The 16,217-nt window shown below is 35.4% G+C and overlaps 1 protein-coding gene across 4 annotated transcripts in view; it reads right to left on the bottom strand.

Annotated features, from left to right (window-relative positions):
• The window catches only part of DACH1 (dachshund family transcription factor 1), a gene marked incomplete at its 5' end in the record, with an annotated part of 366,559 nt that overhangs the window by 99,148 nt on the left and 251,194 nt on the right, over window positions 1–16,217 (bottom strand). For 2 of the 4 annotated variants that reach the window (XM_084279482.1, XM_084279483.1), the window contains 2 exons: window positions 5,765–5,899; window positions 8,102–8,237. The exons of the other annotated variants lie outside the window; for them this stretch is intronic. In XM_084279482.1, coding sequence (XP_084135608.1) covers window positions 5,765–5,899; window positions 8,102–8,237 — 271 coding nt within the window. The remainder of the gene's footprint in view (window positions 1–5,764; window positions 5,900–8,101; window positions 8,238–16,217) is intronic. 4 annotated transcript variants of the gene reach the window in all.

Below are 16,217 nucleotides of genomic sequence, written 5' to 3'. Positions count from 1 at the left end.
TAAGTCCTAACATCTGCCCTACACCACTATAACCTCTAAATCACCTCCCAAAACGCACATCTACCAGTTTTTTGAACAGCTCCAGGGACAGTGATTCCACCACCTCCCTGGACAGTCTGTTCCAATGCTTCACCACTCTTTTGGTGAAGAAATTTTTCCTAATATTCAATCTGAACCAACTTGAACCCATTCCTTCTTGTCCTGTCTCTAGTTACTAGGGAGAAGAGGCCAACACCCACCTCACTATCAAAGACTATAAAGACCATTCTACATGTACATGAAGGACATAAAATAACCATTGAAAAAACACAGAGACAGACACACGAAGTACCATTTGAGAACTGTTTGGGGCACAAGACACAGAGGAACTGTACATGCAGAGTTGCTTCAATATATTTGGAATACATCAGATGTTTTGTCCACTCACTTGAGCATGTTCAGAATGTCAGATATATCCAAGATGCAGTGACTGTAAATATAGAATTGTACAAATTCGTGGCGAGGAGTCCAGTCTGGCAGAGATGATTTGAAGCTGATCTGATGCAGACATATCAGTTCAGTGAGAAGTGTACTGCAAATCTCTCATAAATTGTGTCAAAACTATTACTACCCTAGCAGAATAAAGGTCCTTAGTAGAAAACAAATGTGAAGGAGTACCTGGTTGGAAGATGGCTTCATTAGAGCCTCTAGAAATATTCCTATCCAGTATTTTTCTAAAAAAAAACAAAACCCAAAACCAAAACAAAACCCAACAAACTTTCAGAAATTTGTATTACCACTGCAACCCTTCCAGCATATACAAACTATTCACATCCTATTCAAAGATATGACAGGCTTCTGTGGTTTATGTGCAATAAAAATAGATGTTTTCTGGCTTCTCAATAAATAACAACCCATTAAGAAAAAAACTTGCAATTTCATTTTTCACCTTTGTAGTCCATTAACTGTAATAGCTTTTAATGTACTTTAAGCATTCTTGAGCCTCTTGGGCTGAGGGAAAAGACACGCCAGCAACCAGAGTGTCTAAAGGTGATACCAGCTTTCTCGAGCCTTTCATTTAGTGGATCTTTATATTATCTGTTGTAGGTTACAAATTTGACTACTATCTGTTTAGGGTTTAGGAGTATTTAAAGCTTAAATCAAGATCACTTCCATAATATGCTAGATGATGTATAAATACATAGCCTGAACATGACATCATAAGGAATTACAAACTAATATATTGTTTCAATATGCATCATAACAAGTGAAGCGAGAATGTAGACCTGAGCCATGTTAACTGTAAATATATTTGCATGTAGATACCCATCAAGGCCTGTTTATATTCTTGTTACAATGAAATGGCATATTCAGTAAAATAAACAACTGTAGAAGTATTTCTGTGTGTGTGTGTATGTATGTATACACAAATGAACATATAAAGTGTGTTTACGCAAGCAGTTGCACAGTAGAACTGTGAATGAAAATTCCTCTGTAGGACTACTGTTAACAGCTCTCTTTAAAAAAGGGCTTCCAAGGACAACTAACTAAAATTCTAACAGAGCAGAAACAGAATTTAAGCAAAATTCTAGTTAGTTTGCCGACTTTGCTAGAAGACAGCTAAGGCAGAAGAAAATATTGATACTAAAACTTCATTTGAATCTTTCATATCTATACACAGATACTCATTTGTGTTTCTGTATTTTTTAAGGTGAAGAAACATGCCTGACATATATTTACACTATGTATAGATTATAAAAGACTTTACTGCTGATAATGCAGAATGAATAATTATATTAAATGACATATTTATCATTAGTTCCCTTTTTATGTATGACTGCTAACAATTCTAGTGCCTTTCTTTGAATATTTAACATATTTGCCATTTGCACTAAGGATTTTTAAAAATTTTATTATTTGATTCTGTAACAGAGGCATACAATAAAACCAGAGAGAAAGACTGGGACTTTCTAATATGTGGTTTGATAAAGTTATACCTTAATTACTGCTATCATAGTAGCTAAGAAGCAGGTATTGTTGATTATCTGAAAATTATTTAATTTTCCATTAATACCATAGTTTAAAAGATTTTCTGAAAGAAATAGTTTGCCGCCTTTTGTGAACTTGGTGAATATTTTATAATTTGTTATAGAAAACAGTATGCACATTTTCAACAGGAGAGTGTCCTTCCCATAACACCTCAAATAACATATTCAATTTAAAATGTAAGCATGACATTCAGGCTTCATTTGCTGTTGGTGTCAATCTAAAAAAATATAAATTGATGCAGACAGAAAATTCTAATCTGATGCCCTAGGGCCAGATCCAATAAAACAGTTAGGCATCTAAATTTGGTGTTAAAGCAACTAACTTCTAGGTGTTCATCTCCCAGAAGGGAATCTGGCTGAAGTGAGCTGGGACTTATATTCCTGTATATATATATATATATATATATATATATACATTCCTATAAGTATTGCTGGGCAGGGACCAGTTAGAGGGTGCTGTGCCACTCTCTCCGTCATCACTTAACATTACCCAAATGAGGTACTGAAAATTGGGATCTAAGGAAGTTAACAGGTAAAACTATAGTCTGTGTAAAGTCAACAGGAAATCATGTATCTGGAAATCAGGTATCTGGAGCTAGTAAATAGAGACTGGCAATATGACTGAGCTATAAATTCCACCTTGCAGACCCCATACTGGAGTCTGGGTCATAAGGACAAAGGAAGGATAGCAAAACACACTTTCCTCTTTTACACAAGGCACAATGAATTAGGGATATTGCCTAGGAAAAGTCAAGTTCAACCTCCTTTTTTGCCTACAGGGAATTAGGATCCATATCTCTGAGGGGTGTGTGTTAAAACTTCCGAGCCATTGATTATTTTGAACTTTTCAGATCAACGATCAAGAAGATGATCAGGATTCAGCAGTCTAATGCTTAGGTTCTTTGCTAGCTCCTCCTTCCTGTGCTATACCAGATTTAGCAGACAACACGTTAAGAGCTGAATGAGTTTTAACCCCCTCAGAAAACATAAAAAATACACTCCTTTCAACTTCAGACTGGGAGATCTGCAGGACCTGAGGTAACAGCTGAGCGGGATGAGTGATAAAATATACCACACCAAAATTGAGGGACTATGTAGAGTAAACTCTTTTAGTCACAGAAAATTTACTTTAGCTGAAAAGACTCAGAGCCTTAATCTTTATGTACAAAACTAATATGACTCCTACACTTCATGTAAGACCTTCTTGTGAAATCTGACCGAATAAAAACAAAAGTGCATCACCAAATAGTCCATGATTACAGGTTAGAAAATTAGATACTTGATTTTGATGATGGCTGTCAAGTACTCGAATTAACATCGTGTGCTTGAACTTGCCTCTTTCTTCTCAGGATCATTTGCAGTTCTACAGCCCACTTTCAGTACATCTGGAAAATCTCTAGTAAGGACAAAATCCTGAAAATCTAGGGTAATTAACTTCTCCAGCTATACAGATAATGACATCTTGAGTTATGTATGAAATGTGGGGCAGAAGTGGCCTGCAGTACCTCCTGCACTCCTTCCTAGCCCACACTAGGAACCTGGCTGGACCACAACATAACCCTTAGCAAATTTAAGTTTTCTTCTCATGGAACCCAGGGACCCAGTGGAACTTCAGATGTGTACATTCAATCTTGCCCCACCATGAAGCTATGCCGTGGCCAAGTTGCACATGTAGAGACAGCAGCTAGAAATGTTCCTGATACTCATGGTTTGTGGTCTTTAAGAACAAAACTGTTCCTATTTTCCTGCAATAAACAGTGACCCAGGGCTCAATGCTAACTTTCCAGTTTTAATAGGCAGCAAATCAGATCCATAGAATCTAATTTGATTCTTGGTGAGATAATGACAACCTGACTACAATGGAAGGACAGGGCCTTCTTTACCAGTACAGATTTTCCAGGTTCTCCCAGGTTGATTTAAAAATCCTTTTAGTTGCAGCTGGTAGATTTCTGCCAAGAAAAGTGGCTTAAACACAATAATGTTTAAATGCTTCATGATGCTTACTCAGAATTTCTGTTTTCCTCTCTTTTTTTTTGTTCGAATCAGATGATGAAGGTGATGGGTTTTCAATAACAGGAGTACCACCATCTACAGAGGTTTGTTTGCATTTTTACGTATGATTTGATTCTGACTGATTTGCAGTGGTAGGCAACAGTTTGGAAATCTGATTGCAAGCTCACAGTGACAGAAGTAGATAATTACTATCTCCACAAATATCTATAAATTAAATCACTTGTTTTAATACAGATTAGATTAGTATTAAAGTTACAAGATTGGTATGAGAGACATGATAAATGTAGTCATGACAGAAAACAATTTTTAATTTAGTATACCCTATCAATCTAGATAGCCCATGAATATTTACTATTAATTCAGTAGGCTGGAACAGAGGGGGGAAAACGAACAAAAAATAGAAGGTTTGACCTAAACAAGGACTGAGGAAAAAAAGAATTCTCAGCAGTTTTACTGAGAACAGATCTTGCAAAAACGTGAACTGGCAACAGATTGGGAAATACATTTGGGGTACCATTATAAACAAAGCTTTTAAAAAACCCTGAATGAAATGCAAAAATAGTAGCAATTCTTAATATGTACTTCTCTTTGCAGGATTTACCAGTCTGATTACACTTAAATGAGTAACTTCAAAGGCTGAAATAAAATCATTTATGGAAATTCAAAACAAACCTATTTGATCACATCATACTTCACAGCAGGGATACAATTTGCAGGGGCTGAGTGAGGGCATAGTATAAGCTAAAACAGGTTGTGTGTGCAATGAACCAAACTAAATGGTTTATATAAAAGAAATGTTGTTTCCATTAATTTTTCTGGTAATCCTATTAAAAATGCCACCTGTCCAGAATACAATTGTCCAGATTTTAATTCTTTTTTCATATCTCAGTGTTCAAACACAAGACAGAGAAGGTATCATCTTATAGCTATTAAAATACGGAACAAAATGTCTCACTCTGAAATCTTTATTACTACAGCCGTTTCTCTGGCTCTGTTTCAATGCCTGGCTATTATACCTTTTACTTTTTCTCTCATTGTGCCCAAAGAACTGTTTCTAGTTTATAATGCTTAAACTTCACATTTATTAAGTAAATATAACATGAAATGTACCTTTTAAAATTCCACCACCAGCCCTCCAAAATCCCCTGTAACAACCCTGAACAGGAACTTAACTTTGAATACCAACAGAGATGAAATGGTGTCATAATAAGCATAAGTGCATGTGGACTATTCACCTAGATCAAACACTTTGGTCATATACTCAATTAAATTTAAATCCCATTATATAATGTGTACCAGCCTCATTTTATGCAATTCCCTAATTTAATGGCTCGGTATTAGCCTTTTTCCTTTTTGCACACATGGACTAATTTTCACGGTGCTTGGTCCCTTTGGGAAGTAGGTCATTAAAGTCAACTGGATGGAGACAGAAACCTAATACCTAAACAGTGTTGCAGAAGGGTCAGAGATGCAACAACAATGTAAAACTGGTTTTCACTCATCTTTCTTTGTAATATATATGAAAATCCTCCCTCGTATAAATATTGTTCATTAATCTCAAGGACCACTAAGAACCAAGAAAGCTATCATCCTATTAAACTTTAGTTGGTGGAAAACAAAAAAATCACAGTTAAAAACTAAACCAAAAAAATCAAATTACTCTTTAGCTGCTGAGAACATACTTGTTTAACACTGAAACATTAGAATCATTATATTCACATTACCTTTCTCAATGTGCATTCTTTTTGTCTCATGTCCCACATCATGACCAGCCAGATCACCCTCCTTAGGTCCAGGCAGGACATTAGGTGACAAACCCATCAGCATTTGGTTCATAGATAGCCCGTTCTGATGGACAGCTGCTAGACACAAGCGCAGGCAAAAAGAAAATTAGCCGTCATGTTAACAATACACTTTTGTACTTATTTTATATGGTCTTCCTCTCAATTATACAAGAATTCTAACAATCTCAAAGTTACTTAATTAGTGCTATCAATATCCACACAGCAGGAGAGTTTCTTCCTGTTACTTCTTGTTTGAACAATTAATTTCAAAAAGACAAGTTCAGTATCTTTGGACAAAGTTGGATCTTTGCAAATATTTTCCTGGTTATTTAACAAGAACTGAAATGCAAAATTAAGCAAACCATAAAGGAATAGAAGGTTCTATTTGAGACGCTTACTGGTTTTGTTTTCTTTACTTAGTTGTACAAACCCCCTTATGTATTAGCATTCTCAATATGCAGTCCCTAAATTCCCTAAATTCCTCAAATTAAGCTTTGTGGTCTTCCAGTTGATAAACACTGTTTTTCAAAATACACTGTCCAAGAGCAGTATTACTTATTTGCTCATCAAAAAGCTTGAGGAGTTAGAAGATCTTTGCCACACTTCTCAAACAGACCTTTTTAAGTCTCAAACACACCTCAGAAACCCATATGAGGTAGTTTATATCCCTATGCTCTTGTCATGGAAAAATGTATTTGCAAGAGGCTTATGCCACTTTTCAGTAAAGCATTTTTTCATACGTAACCCATATTTCTTTAGTGGTCACCTTACTCGTGTTAGCACCACAAAAGCATAAGAATCAGATGTGTTGTTAACAAACTAGATAGGAGAGAAAAGAGCTATTTTATAAATAAATAGTTACTGAAATGATCCAGTATTTAAAGAATCCCGTTGATGTTCACGCTGGAAGAAACATGGCAAAGGTCCCACTTGACTCTGCTTGGAAAGTAAGCAAACTAAGCTGAATAGTATCATTTCTTTTTAAAAAATGGTATGATTCCATAGGAAAATGAATATTCAATTAAATTTTTATTTCAGAGAAAAACGGGAAAAGTCTTCCATGATTGTAAAAAACCCCAAAACTATTCAATCAATTAAAAAAATGAAATAATCCAGAGATGTGACCTTTTTTTTTTTTTCCCAGAACTTTACTTATGAACTCATAAAAACGTGTGGAAATAGTGAGGTCACAGTATATGGGATGCCAGTTTAATCTGCATTCTGAATTGTCAAAGTGATAAGAAAACAGAATTTTCAGCTTGTCATGGTCAGGCCTCATTTATTTTCTTTGCTAAGTCATTTTTCATTACACAGTAATGAAAGATCTTTCATCTGAAGGTCAATGAAGAGTCAGCTTCCTGAGTCTGCGGAGAGCCCGAAAGGAAGCAGCCTAAAAGACCCATGCACTGCACCTAATCAATGCAACCACGGATTTCATAGAGCTGTTTCATGGCCTGGTATCCACATGCCAAATCCACCGGTTTTGCCTACTGACATATTCCACTGTGGAAAGATACCTTAAAAGCACAGAAATCTGCAATGGAGCAGTAGTAAAAGCAATGGAAAACTATAGTATGAATTGAGTAAACTATGTGTTTCAAACCTTAATTTCCAGGCTCTTACATTGGAATATCATAGAATTCATGGTCTTTGTCATATAATTTACATCCTGTACATACATGGAGCCTTGATAAAAATGGTATCAATTTGAGACACCATGGTTTAATTTCACTCCGCCCCTTGTGACCTATGAGGTGATAATACTCTCTGTATTGTATTTCTCACCATTACAAATTTTTATATTAAAAAAAAAAATCTATAAATTGTGCACATTTTTTAATCAATTTAACCTAATTCTTCTCTTTACCAAGGAATTGTACCATGTAAAACGTGGCTTATGAAGTCAGATTCAATTTGGAAATCAAACCAGAGTAACCAGATTAAATAAAACTCAATTTCTTTAAAAAAGGTTTACACTATATGTTCAGTTCTAAAACTAATCTAGCAAATTGCTTCCCGGCTGCAATTCTGTATTTCATAGCTCATATCTTTATGTTTAATATGACATGATGGCAGTTTATATCAGTACCCGTTAATGTAGCATCAGATATTATGATACTGTAAACTGGGGAACATAATGTTGGGAGATACTTATTGCAGCTGAACTTCCGAACATGATACATATGAGATCTATTTAAGACGAGGGCATTTTGATTAGAAAAACCAGCTGCACCTAATCAAATTTAAAGTGGTGACAAGGAGAAGAATGTGACCTACGGATTCTGTCTGAAGAGCTCTCGGTCCGTGCAGGAGAGCTGGACACACTGCTGCTTCGATGAGAGGATGGATGGCTGCCAGGTCTTCGGCCCTCTTCAAGAGAAGGAGCAGGAGATGGGCTGTCTGGAACACGTTCCTAGATCCCACGAAAAATAATTGCAAAAAAAGGCAATGTTAAACTAAATTTCTGTGGCTTCTAAACATCAGCTCCTTTAACTCTATCTCCTTCCTAAATCGCAGCCTATTCTTTCTTCTGTTGAGGTGTCCAGGATTTGCAGAGCATTCTCAAAAGAAACTTAGCAACTTTAGGCCACTAGACCTTATGTTTCAGCATGTGATGTGAGTGCTGCTCATTCTGTCTGGCTTTTAAACTGCCTTCTGGACTACTTAGAAAAATAAGGATTTTGTTTTGCTTTTGTGATGTCTTTTTTTCTTCTGTCAGCATGCTGTTGAATTGGAAATATACATTTTGTTTACTATCTTAGCAAACTCAGCCTTATGGGATGAGGAACAATGTACTTTTGTAAATAAATAAAGAGCAGACACTCTTGTTTTAGCTTATGCTAAAACATAATTTTAATTTGAAAGGAACTTCTTAACAAAGGGATCCTACTGAATTGTTCTGGATCATAAAGGAAATATAATCTCCCTACTGAACCTATACCAGTAATGTGGCTGTAACACTCCAAATGTCTGTTATACAATGGAGCATAAATCTTTAATGGTCCACCTATTTTTGGAAGAGTGTGACCGTATCACTGCCCATATCACCACTTCAAAATGGGTAAAAATGCCCATTCATGTTTTTATATCCAAGGAGAAGCATGGCGCAGTAACCAGGAGGAGCTACGATGCATTTGAAGATGTTCCTTGGGTTTTGAAAATTAGAGCACGAGCACTGTGATGGTTTGAACCACACCTCTGCTACTGTGAGAACCATCAGTATGTAGCAGACAGATATAACTGATACATACACAGAACTTTGACAGAAACAATAAACAAAGGGAGCTGAGCTCAGATCTTTCTAGAAATTTCTCTGATTTTCTCTACAATTTTCTCTTTATTGCTAATACCTCCCAAGACTCTATGTCATTGCCAAAATATGTGTGAGTTGGGTTGGTTTGGTCAAGTAGTGCTTAAAGTAAATAATTCCTATAAGGGAAAACTATTGGGGGGATTGAAAATTGAAAAAAGGCGGGGGTGGGGGCAGTTGGTTGTTTCTTCTCCCTTCCCCCACGCCCCTTTGATAATTGAAATCCGGAATCCAAATGGAAGAAAAAACAACAACCCAAAGCAAAACCAACAAACAACTATACATTCAACTCACTAAAAACTTGTGATAATTAAATAATACAGTTGGTACACATTTAATAATATATATGAAAACTTGCTGCTGCGAATGCCTGAAAGCTTTCCTGAAAAGAGCATTGCATTCCTCACACCACAAAGTAGTTTTTCAGCAGTCACTATTTTCCATGCACAGCAGCTATATGAATATTTATTTCGCTGAATGCATTCCTATCAAACTTAGCTACATGACCAACTATAGTAATCAATAGATTTGTTCCAGGTAAGCTTTATAATAAATATTTATTGAACTTGAGATTCTAATTGCAAAGGGATTCAACAGGCCCATTGATGGAGTGGGAGAAGACCTTTCAGAGCAGTGCTTCAAGACATTTAAGTGGATTCCACTTTAATAGTCTCGCATTTTTAAGTCAAAAACATTGATGAGGATAGTTTAACTGCATCATAGCTCTAGGCTTATTATGACTTTGATTGTGTTTATATGTCCATGAACTGGGTATTCAAGAGAAGGATTATAATGCAGATGTTTTCAGAATATAGAAGATTTATTTCTTTAGATTTAGGAGGATTTAAGCATGCACAGCGTACAGTTTTGGTATGAATTGGAACACGCTATATTTAATCATTCATTTAATATATAATTTCACTGTTTGGCATACAATGTATTGTTCTTAGAAGGGTTTCATTAAAATGAAATCCAGTGAGCACATAAGATTTGAATACAGAGCTGCAGAGTAAATTAATTTATTTAAACAGCTTAATTTGTTTATCCTATTTATTTATGTGCGCTTTTACAGCATGTATTATGAGATGGGGAGAGCAAAAGGAATGCACAGGACAACAAATATAATTACTGCACAAACAAAACAGATAATGAGTTTTATTCACATATAATATGACAGCAGACAAATTCTATGAGAAAACTATATATACGGGCTTTATCAATTCATTTGTAAAATACCCTTTAACCTGTACAAAACATGGGATTGAACTATGCAGAAATGGAAAAGAAATTAATTTAGTATCGTAACTCATCTTTTATATACTTGTTTTGTAATTCCACAATCCATTATATAGTCTATAGCATTTTTTGTCTTTATCAAAACTAGCTGAAATAATAAATGGAAATGCTAACGATAATAAATTGAAATACTCTGTAGCTCTAAAAAGTCATAGTGATAAACTAATGGTGCTGGAATATCAATATAAACTGTCTTCCTTACAAGAGATCTTGTGTAGGAAAGATTTGTCTGTGGTAAAATATTAACTGTACATTTAGACTTCAAGTTCTGTAAATAACTCAGATGGTCTGAACTATTTTGTTAGTGCTGCAAAATGATGTATTTGTACAGGTCTACATGACACAGCAAAGAAACAGACTTTACTGCATTATAATCCTGGCAAAAGACATCATCTAGGATACTGTACACTGTCCAGTATTTTTCCTAAAACTTGTCCACTTCCAGAACAACCTCAATTCCACTTACTGGCAGATAACCTGAACAGATCCCAGAACTCTATCAACAGTTTTTACCAGTAAGCAAGAAAGACAGAATTATTTATCATTTGTAAAATATAACTCTCAGTAGCCACCTTTTTTCTTTTTGCTTCTCTATCTACAGGTACTCATAAGTAAAAAAAATAGTGTGAATAATTTAGGGCATATGTAATAATTTAACATACGGTCAGACAGAGAGTTGTAACTACTCTCAATTAGGCATCAGAACCAGAGGCTATACTTAACAAGGGATAGCACACTTTAAGGGCCAAACTTTGAGCACTCCTTATCTTGGTGCTTTTTAAAATCTGATGTAAATTACGGAGCCTAAGCATTTAAGAATCTGACATTTAACTCATTAGAAACCACTCCAATTGTGTTCCAGAACACCATGTATTACTCATAACATAACACTGTCTTGGTCTCCCTAAGTAGAACAGAAGTAGTTAGCAGAGTTTTCCCACATATTTCAAACAGTTCTTTGCATAGATGCAAAGACCATAATGTAAGATCTCATTCCAAAAGTTCCTTTTAAGTAACTTCCTACTAAGATTTATCATAATGTATCAGTAATGGTATCCAGAAGACCATAAATACTTTCTTCTTTATATCATGTATATCTTTTTCTTCTTACCAGGTCACAAAGGTAGCTACTCAATATTAATCTCTCATTTGGCCTCCTTTCTGCTCCAACAGGATGTTTTCATTGCTTGAGAAGTGCCTCATTACCAAAAGTCTTCTTCAAAAGCTTACCAATTTATAAACTTGATGGAGTTCAGCTGTTGGCCCCTGTATCACTACCCACAAGAACACATTTCAGGTAATATATGTAGGACTAATCCTGCTCCTAATATAGGCAAGGAAGTGATATCACTGAGGTTCTCACCACCTCAGCCCTTCTACAAACTTTCTTTGCTCTTTGGCATTCCTGTTCCTTAGTGATAAAATTCCAGAATCTTTCTGTCAAAATTTGAATATGTTACTCCCAACAGTCAAATATTTTTGTATGCACAGCTTCATGTCCTGCATATTTCTCTCCTATAGGTATTCAGTCTCAGCTTTTTCCTTTGCTTTACTGCTCACCAAGACTCATCTCTTGGGCTTAATCATCCTTTAATTTTAGTCAGGGATGCAGTTCTAGACATGCAACTAAGTACAGCTGTAGAGGTTTATAACTATTAAAACTATTCAGCTGTCTTGACCCTCTTCAGTGTTGAACAAACTAACAGCATCACAAAATGGTCAGGGTTGGAAGGGACCTCAAAAAATCATCTAGTCCAACCCCCCTGCCAGAACAGGATCACATAGAGTAGGTCACACTCCTTTAAGGATGTTTGTGTTTTAAGTAAGTGAAGTGCAGAAGATAAAATCACTTGTAGTCAGCATTGTACTCGTCAATGGTTTAGATAACTTCATACTGGGGAAAGGATATATGAGACACACTGTTTCACACACTGTTTAAAAAGGTTTTTAATCTGGAATAGTTTATAATATTCTGACCTTTCTGGGAAGGTACCTGTCTTCCAATCCTTTCTGTAGTAAAGTTATAATAATCTCTTTCACAGTGACCAAAACACAGACTTCCTACCTTTCAGTTCCTTACTGACTTATTTTGTGTGACATGTATTCCAGTAATGGCTTTCTTGTAAAGTGACATACTTCTTTAAGATTGCATTATGTGAAGAAGTGAAAGAAATTAATTACTTTGGTATCTTTTGTATTCCCTGAAAACAGGGTATTTTGCCTTTCCTTCAGCTTTAGCCTAAAATGCTATGAGACTTCAAATTAACATTTAGCCCTAAGAATTCCAAGATGAATTGAGCTAATGATTATTTCCTAACTTCCTCAATCACTACTACAAAATGTCAGTAATCAAACTTACTGAATGCTATAAATTTCCATTTCTATTTTCCTATTTGCATAGCTTGCTAGAAAACGTGCTAACTTCCCGATGATGCATATGTCACCCTTCTCATCTTGTTCTTACAGACACGCTTCTCGTCCCAACCAAAATTCATGAGTTCAAATGTTTTTCAGGAGTTCAAACATTTTATGTTGTCATTCACTGCATTATTTCTTTAAATAGTAGATCTATTTCTAAGAAAAAAAAAAAAAAAACATGATACTTGCAAAAGACTTTTTCCCCCTTTGAATTTTATCTTGAATTTATCTATCTTTTTGACCATTTTAAATTAATTTGATTTCTGTTTTAGTTTTACCTCTGCAATTTTTCACTGATTCTACCTTGCTGTTCCCATTCCAAGATTACTGATAATTAGTAACACAAAATGTAGAAAGAGAACAACAGTTGAAAAGACTATGGATTTGCTTCATTTTTATTGCTCTGTTTACTGTAGGGTTGCTGGGAAGATCAGCAGCAGTTAACTGAGATGAAGTCAAACTGGAAGACTCCAAAGTAGTCCTTTAACCTGGTGAAATTAGTGTCCAAAGTCTTGACAGTTTGTAATCATGATGAGGCGGGATTGCTCCTGAGGTGCCACAGAGCCTCACAGGACAGAATACCGGATTCTGTGGATTTTCATAAAAATGTCCTAACAACTACTTGGACCTGCTTCTATTTTGCGTGTATCCTTTCCATTGAATTTAGAGATTGTATTTTGTCTTGGAAATGTAGTTGTGGACTAACAAATGAAATACCTAAGGCATACAAAGAAACCTTATGGAACATGCAAACATGTAGACATTCAAAAAGTGTCTTCAAATTCAATTAGCAATTTCTTAGTGGCAAGTTGGATACTCCTTCTGCTTGCCTCTTTTTTTTTTTTTTTTTTTCTTTCTCTCGTCTTTTGAAAATCTAATCTTGCTTGAAAAGCAACTGTTGAAGCTTAAGAAGCAGCAGTGGGAATTCACTTTTGAATGTCAATCCAAACTGTACATCCAGCCAAATACCAAGGATTCATCTGACTAAATGTAGTTGTCTACAGAACAAATATCTACAACTGAGCTAGTCACCCTAGGCTCATTTTTTATCTGCACGTTTACGTTTCCAAAGTACAATTCACCTCACTCTAAAGCAGCTATCTAAAACAGGTCCAATGAATTATGCCCTGGAAGACAGCAAAATAAATCCTATCCATTGTACCTGGCCTCATGGCCATTTTGCACCAAATTAATCTTACACCACATACATAGTTCCCTGTTACACACGTGAATATGCAAATTGCCCAACAGAACAATTTGTACTACCTTCTCCGTGTCATGTGTTATCTGTAGATATCTATTTTAAATGACACATTAATTCATATGCCCATATGGCTGCTATTAGCTTCAAACTGTACCTCAGAAACACACATGTTAAATAACAGGTTCTCCTATCACTTAAAAATGACATTATTCCAAGTTACAAATGACCAGATACACAGTAACCATTCTTTAAGCTCATTACAATACAACTGTACTAAAAGTTAAAATAAATAATTTTAATCATATAGATAGAATTAATGAGGTGGTACACAGTGTCTTCTAATATAAAGATGATTAAGCTGTAATAAAGGAGCTCAGCTACACTTTGACCTAAGATCATCTCACGCTAAAGGAAGAAACAGAAGTGTGCAAATACATATTTATATTAACATAAATACACACCAAAAAAAAAAGGACAAAGTTACTCTGACTATCTTGGACAATTTCTCTTTTATGTGCAGGTTCATACAAACAGTTTTAAGATGCCATATTTTTTTCAGTTTTGAAAAAAGAAATATTAATTGGGTGGGGTTGTTAACTCGATTTTACTTCATGTATCAGGCAATGAGGGAATGAGAGCAGCTTTATACATATATATTGTATCTTTCTGTGCATTCAAGAAAATAATTTTAAAGTAATGTCAAAATGTCTGTTTTGAATGCAGTAATGTCTCTAGAAATGACAGACTATCAGGAATTTTTCAGGTTAGGCTGCCAAAAGGGCATTTCTACCACTTTGGGGTATAAATAATTTTGTTTTCATTCACTTTCTGTAAAACAGGTAGAGCACACTCAGCTTCACAGGAATTGTGCACATACACAGGAGTGTCCATAGAAAACTTTTGCATTCAACACAGCATTCAGGTAACAAAACTAACCATTCACTGAATGAGGTAGGAATTCTGCAGAAAAATACAATATGCTGTGGCGAAATTAGAATTCCTTGTACTAGATGGATGGAATCCTGGCACAGTATGGTGGTAGAGGCATTCTGGTATTTTTTAATGTTAGTCTTATGTCTTCTGAAATTCAGTGATTGCCCTGTAACATGAGCTTTGGACGTAATTTTATTGAATGAGTGAAGACAGGCACATCTAAAGATATTACAGTAACATCTAATATACTGACAATTCTGACAGTTTTCTCAGGTTTGTAGTAAAGAAAAACTCTACTTTGTTGTAATAGCAGCAAAGTGGAAGGGTTTTCTATCTTGGCTGTCTAATTGTACTTTCAAGGTGTTTTCTATGGCCCCTGTCTCTACAGGACAGTGCATCAGCCAATTTTGAGAAATAATTTATCTAATCCTGTTTAAAAAGTCATCATTTCTGTAACTGGAAAATAAGTTATCAGTAAAGTATTCTACACTGAAACATCTTATGATGGCCAGTATCTTGGTATTAAAATTTGCAGTAAACACAAGGTTGCCCACACAGCAGTTCTAGAAGACATAAGACAAAGATCCTACAGTCCCTTTCCTTGCTGCCTACCCCTACGTGAACTGAACTTCCTAGTTTTCCTCTTAAGAGTCCTTTTCCTTTCAGGTCCCCTCTCTCAACGAGCACTCCGATATGAGACATTTAAATGTACTCCGTGCCATCATCTCTATAGGACAGTTTCATGTATCTTCTCTTTGGCTATTATTTGGACTTTTTGACAATAATTATTGGTGGAGAAGTATAGGAACATTAAATTACATCAACAGGAACACACATACTGACAATGAAAAACAAAAAATTAGATGAATGCTAAAAATAAAACTTCACGTCAGAGTAGGCCTGTAAACTAAGTTATTTAAAAAAAACCCAACCCTCTCAGCTGCTATCTTGGTTAAACAAATTAATAGTAAACTTCTGTAACTGGATAACAGGAAGACATAACCTTATAAACAAGTATATCACAGTGCTGTGATAAATTTAGAAAATTACCAAAATTTAGTCTCGTGTTTAATATGCAATGGAAAACTTCTGTGATAAAAGCCACTTTTTCAGCTGGAGGTATTGGCTTCTTCTGCTTTATTCTTAACTCTTTCTGTAAGTATCAGTAACGTTACATGGATAAAGTGGAATTTTTGATTCAGGCATGCTGCTTTGTTTTCACTACAACAGTG

This window comes from Gallinula chloropus (genome assembly GCF_964237585.1).
Source record: "Gallinula chloropus genome assembly, chromosome: 1".
Taxonomy (NCBI): Eukaryota; Metazoa; Chordata; class Aves; order Gruiformes; family Rallidae; genus Gallinula; species Gallinula chloropus.
This window is presented reverse-complemented; position numbering and strand designations above follow the sequence as displayed.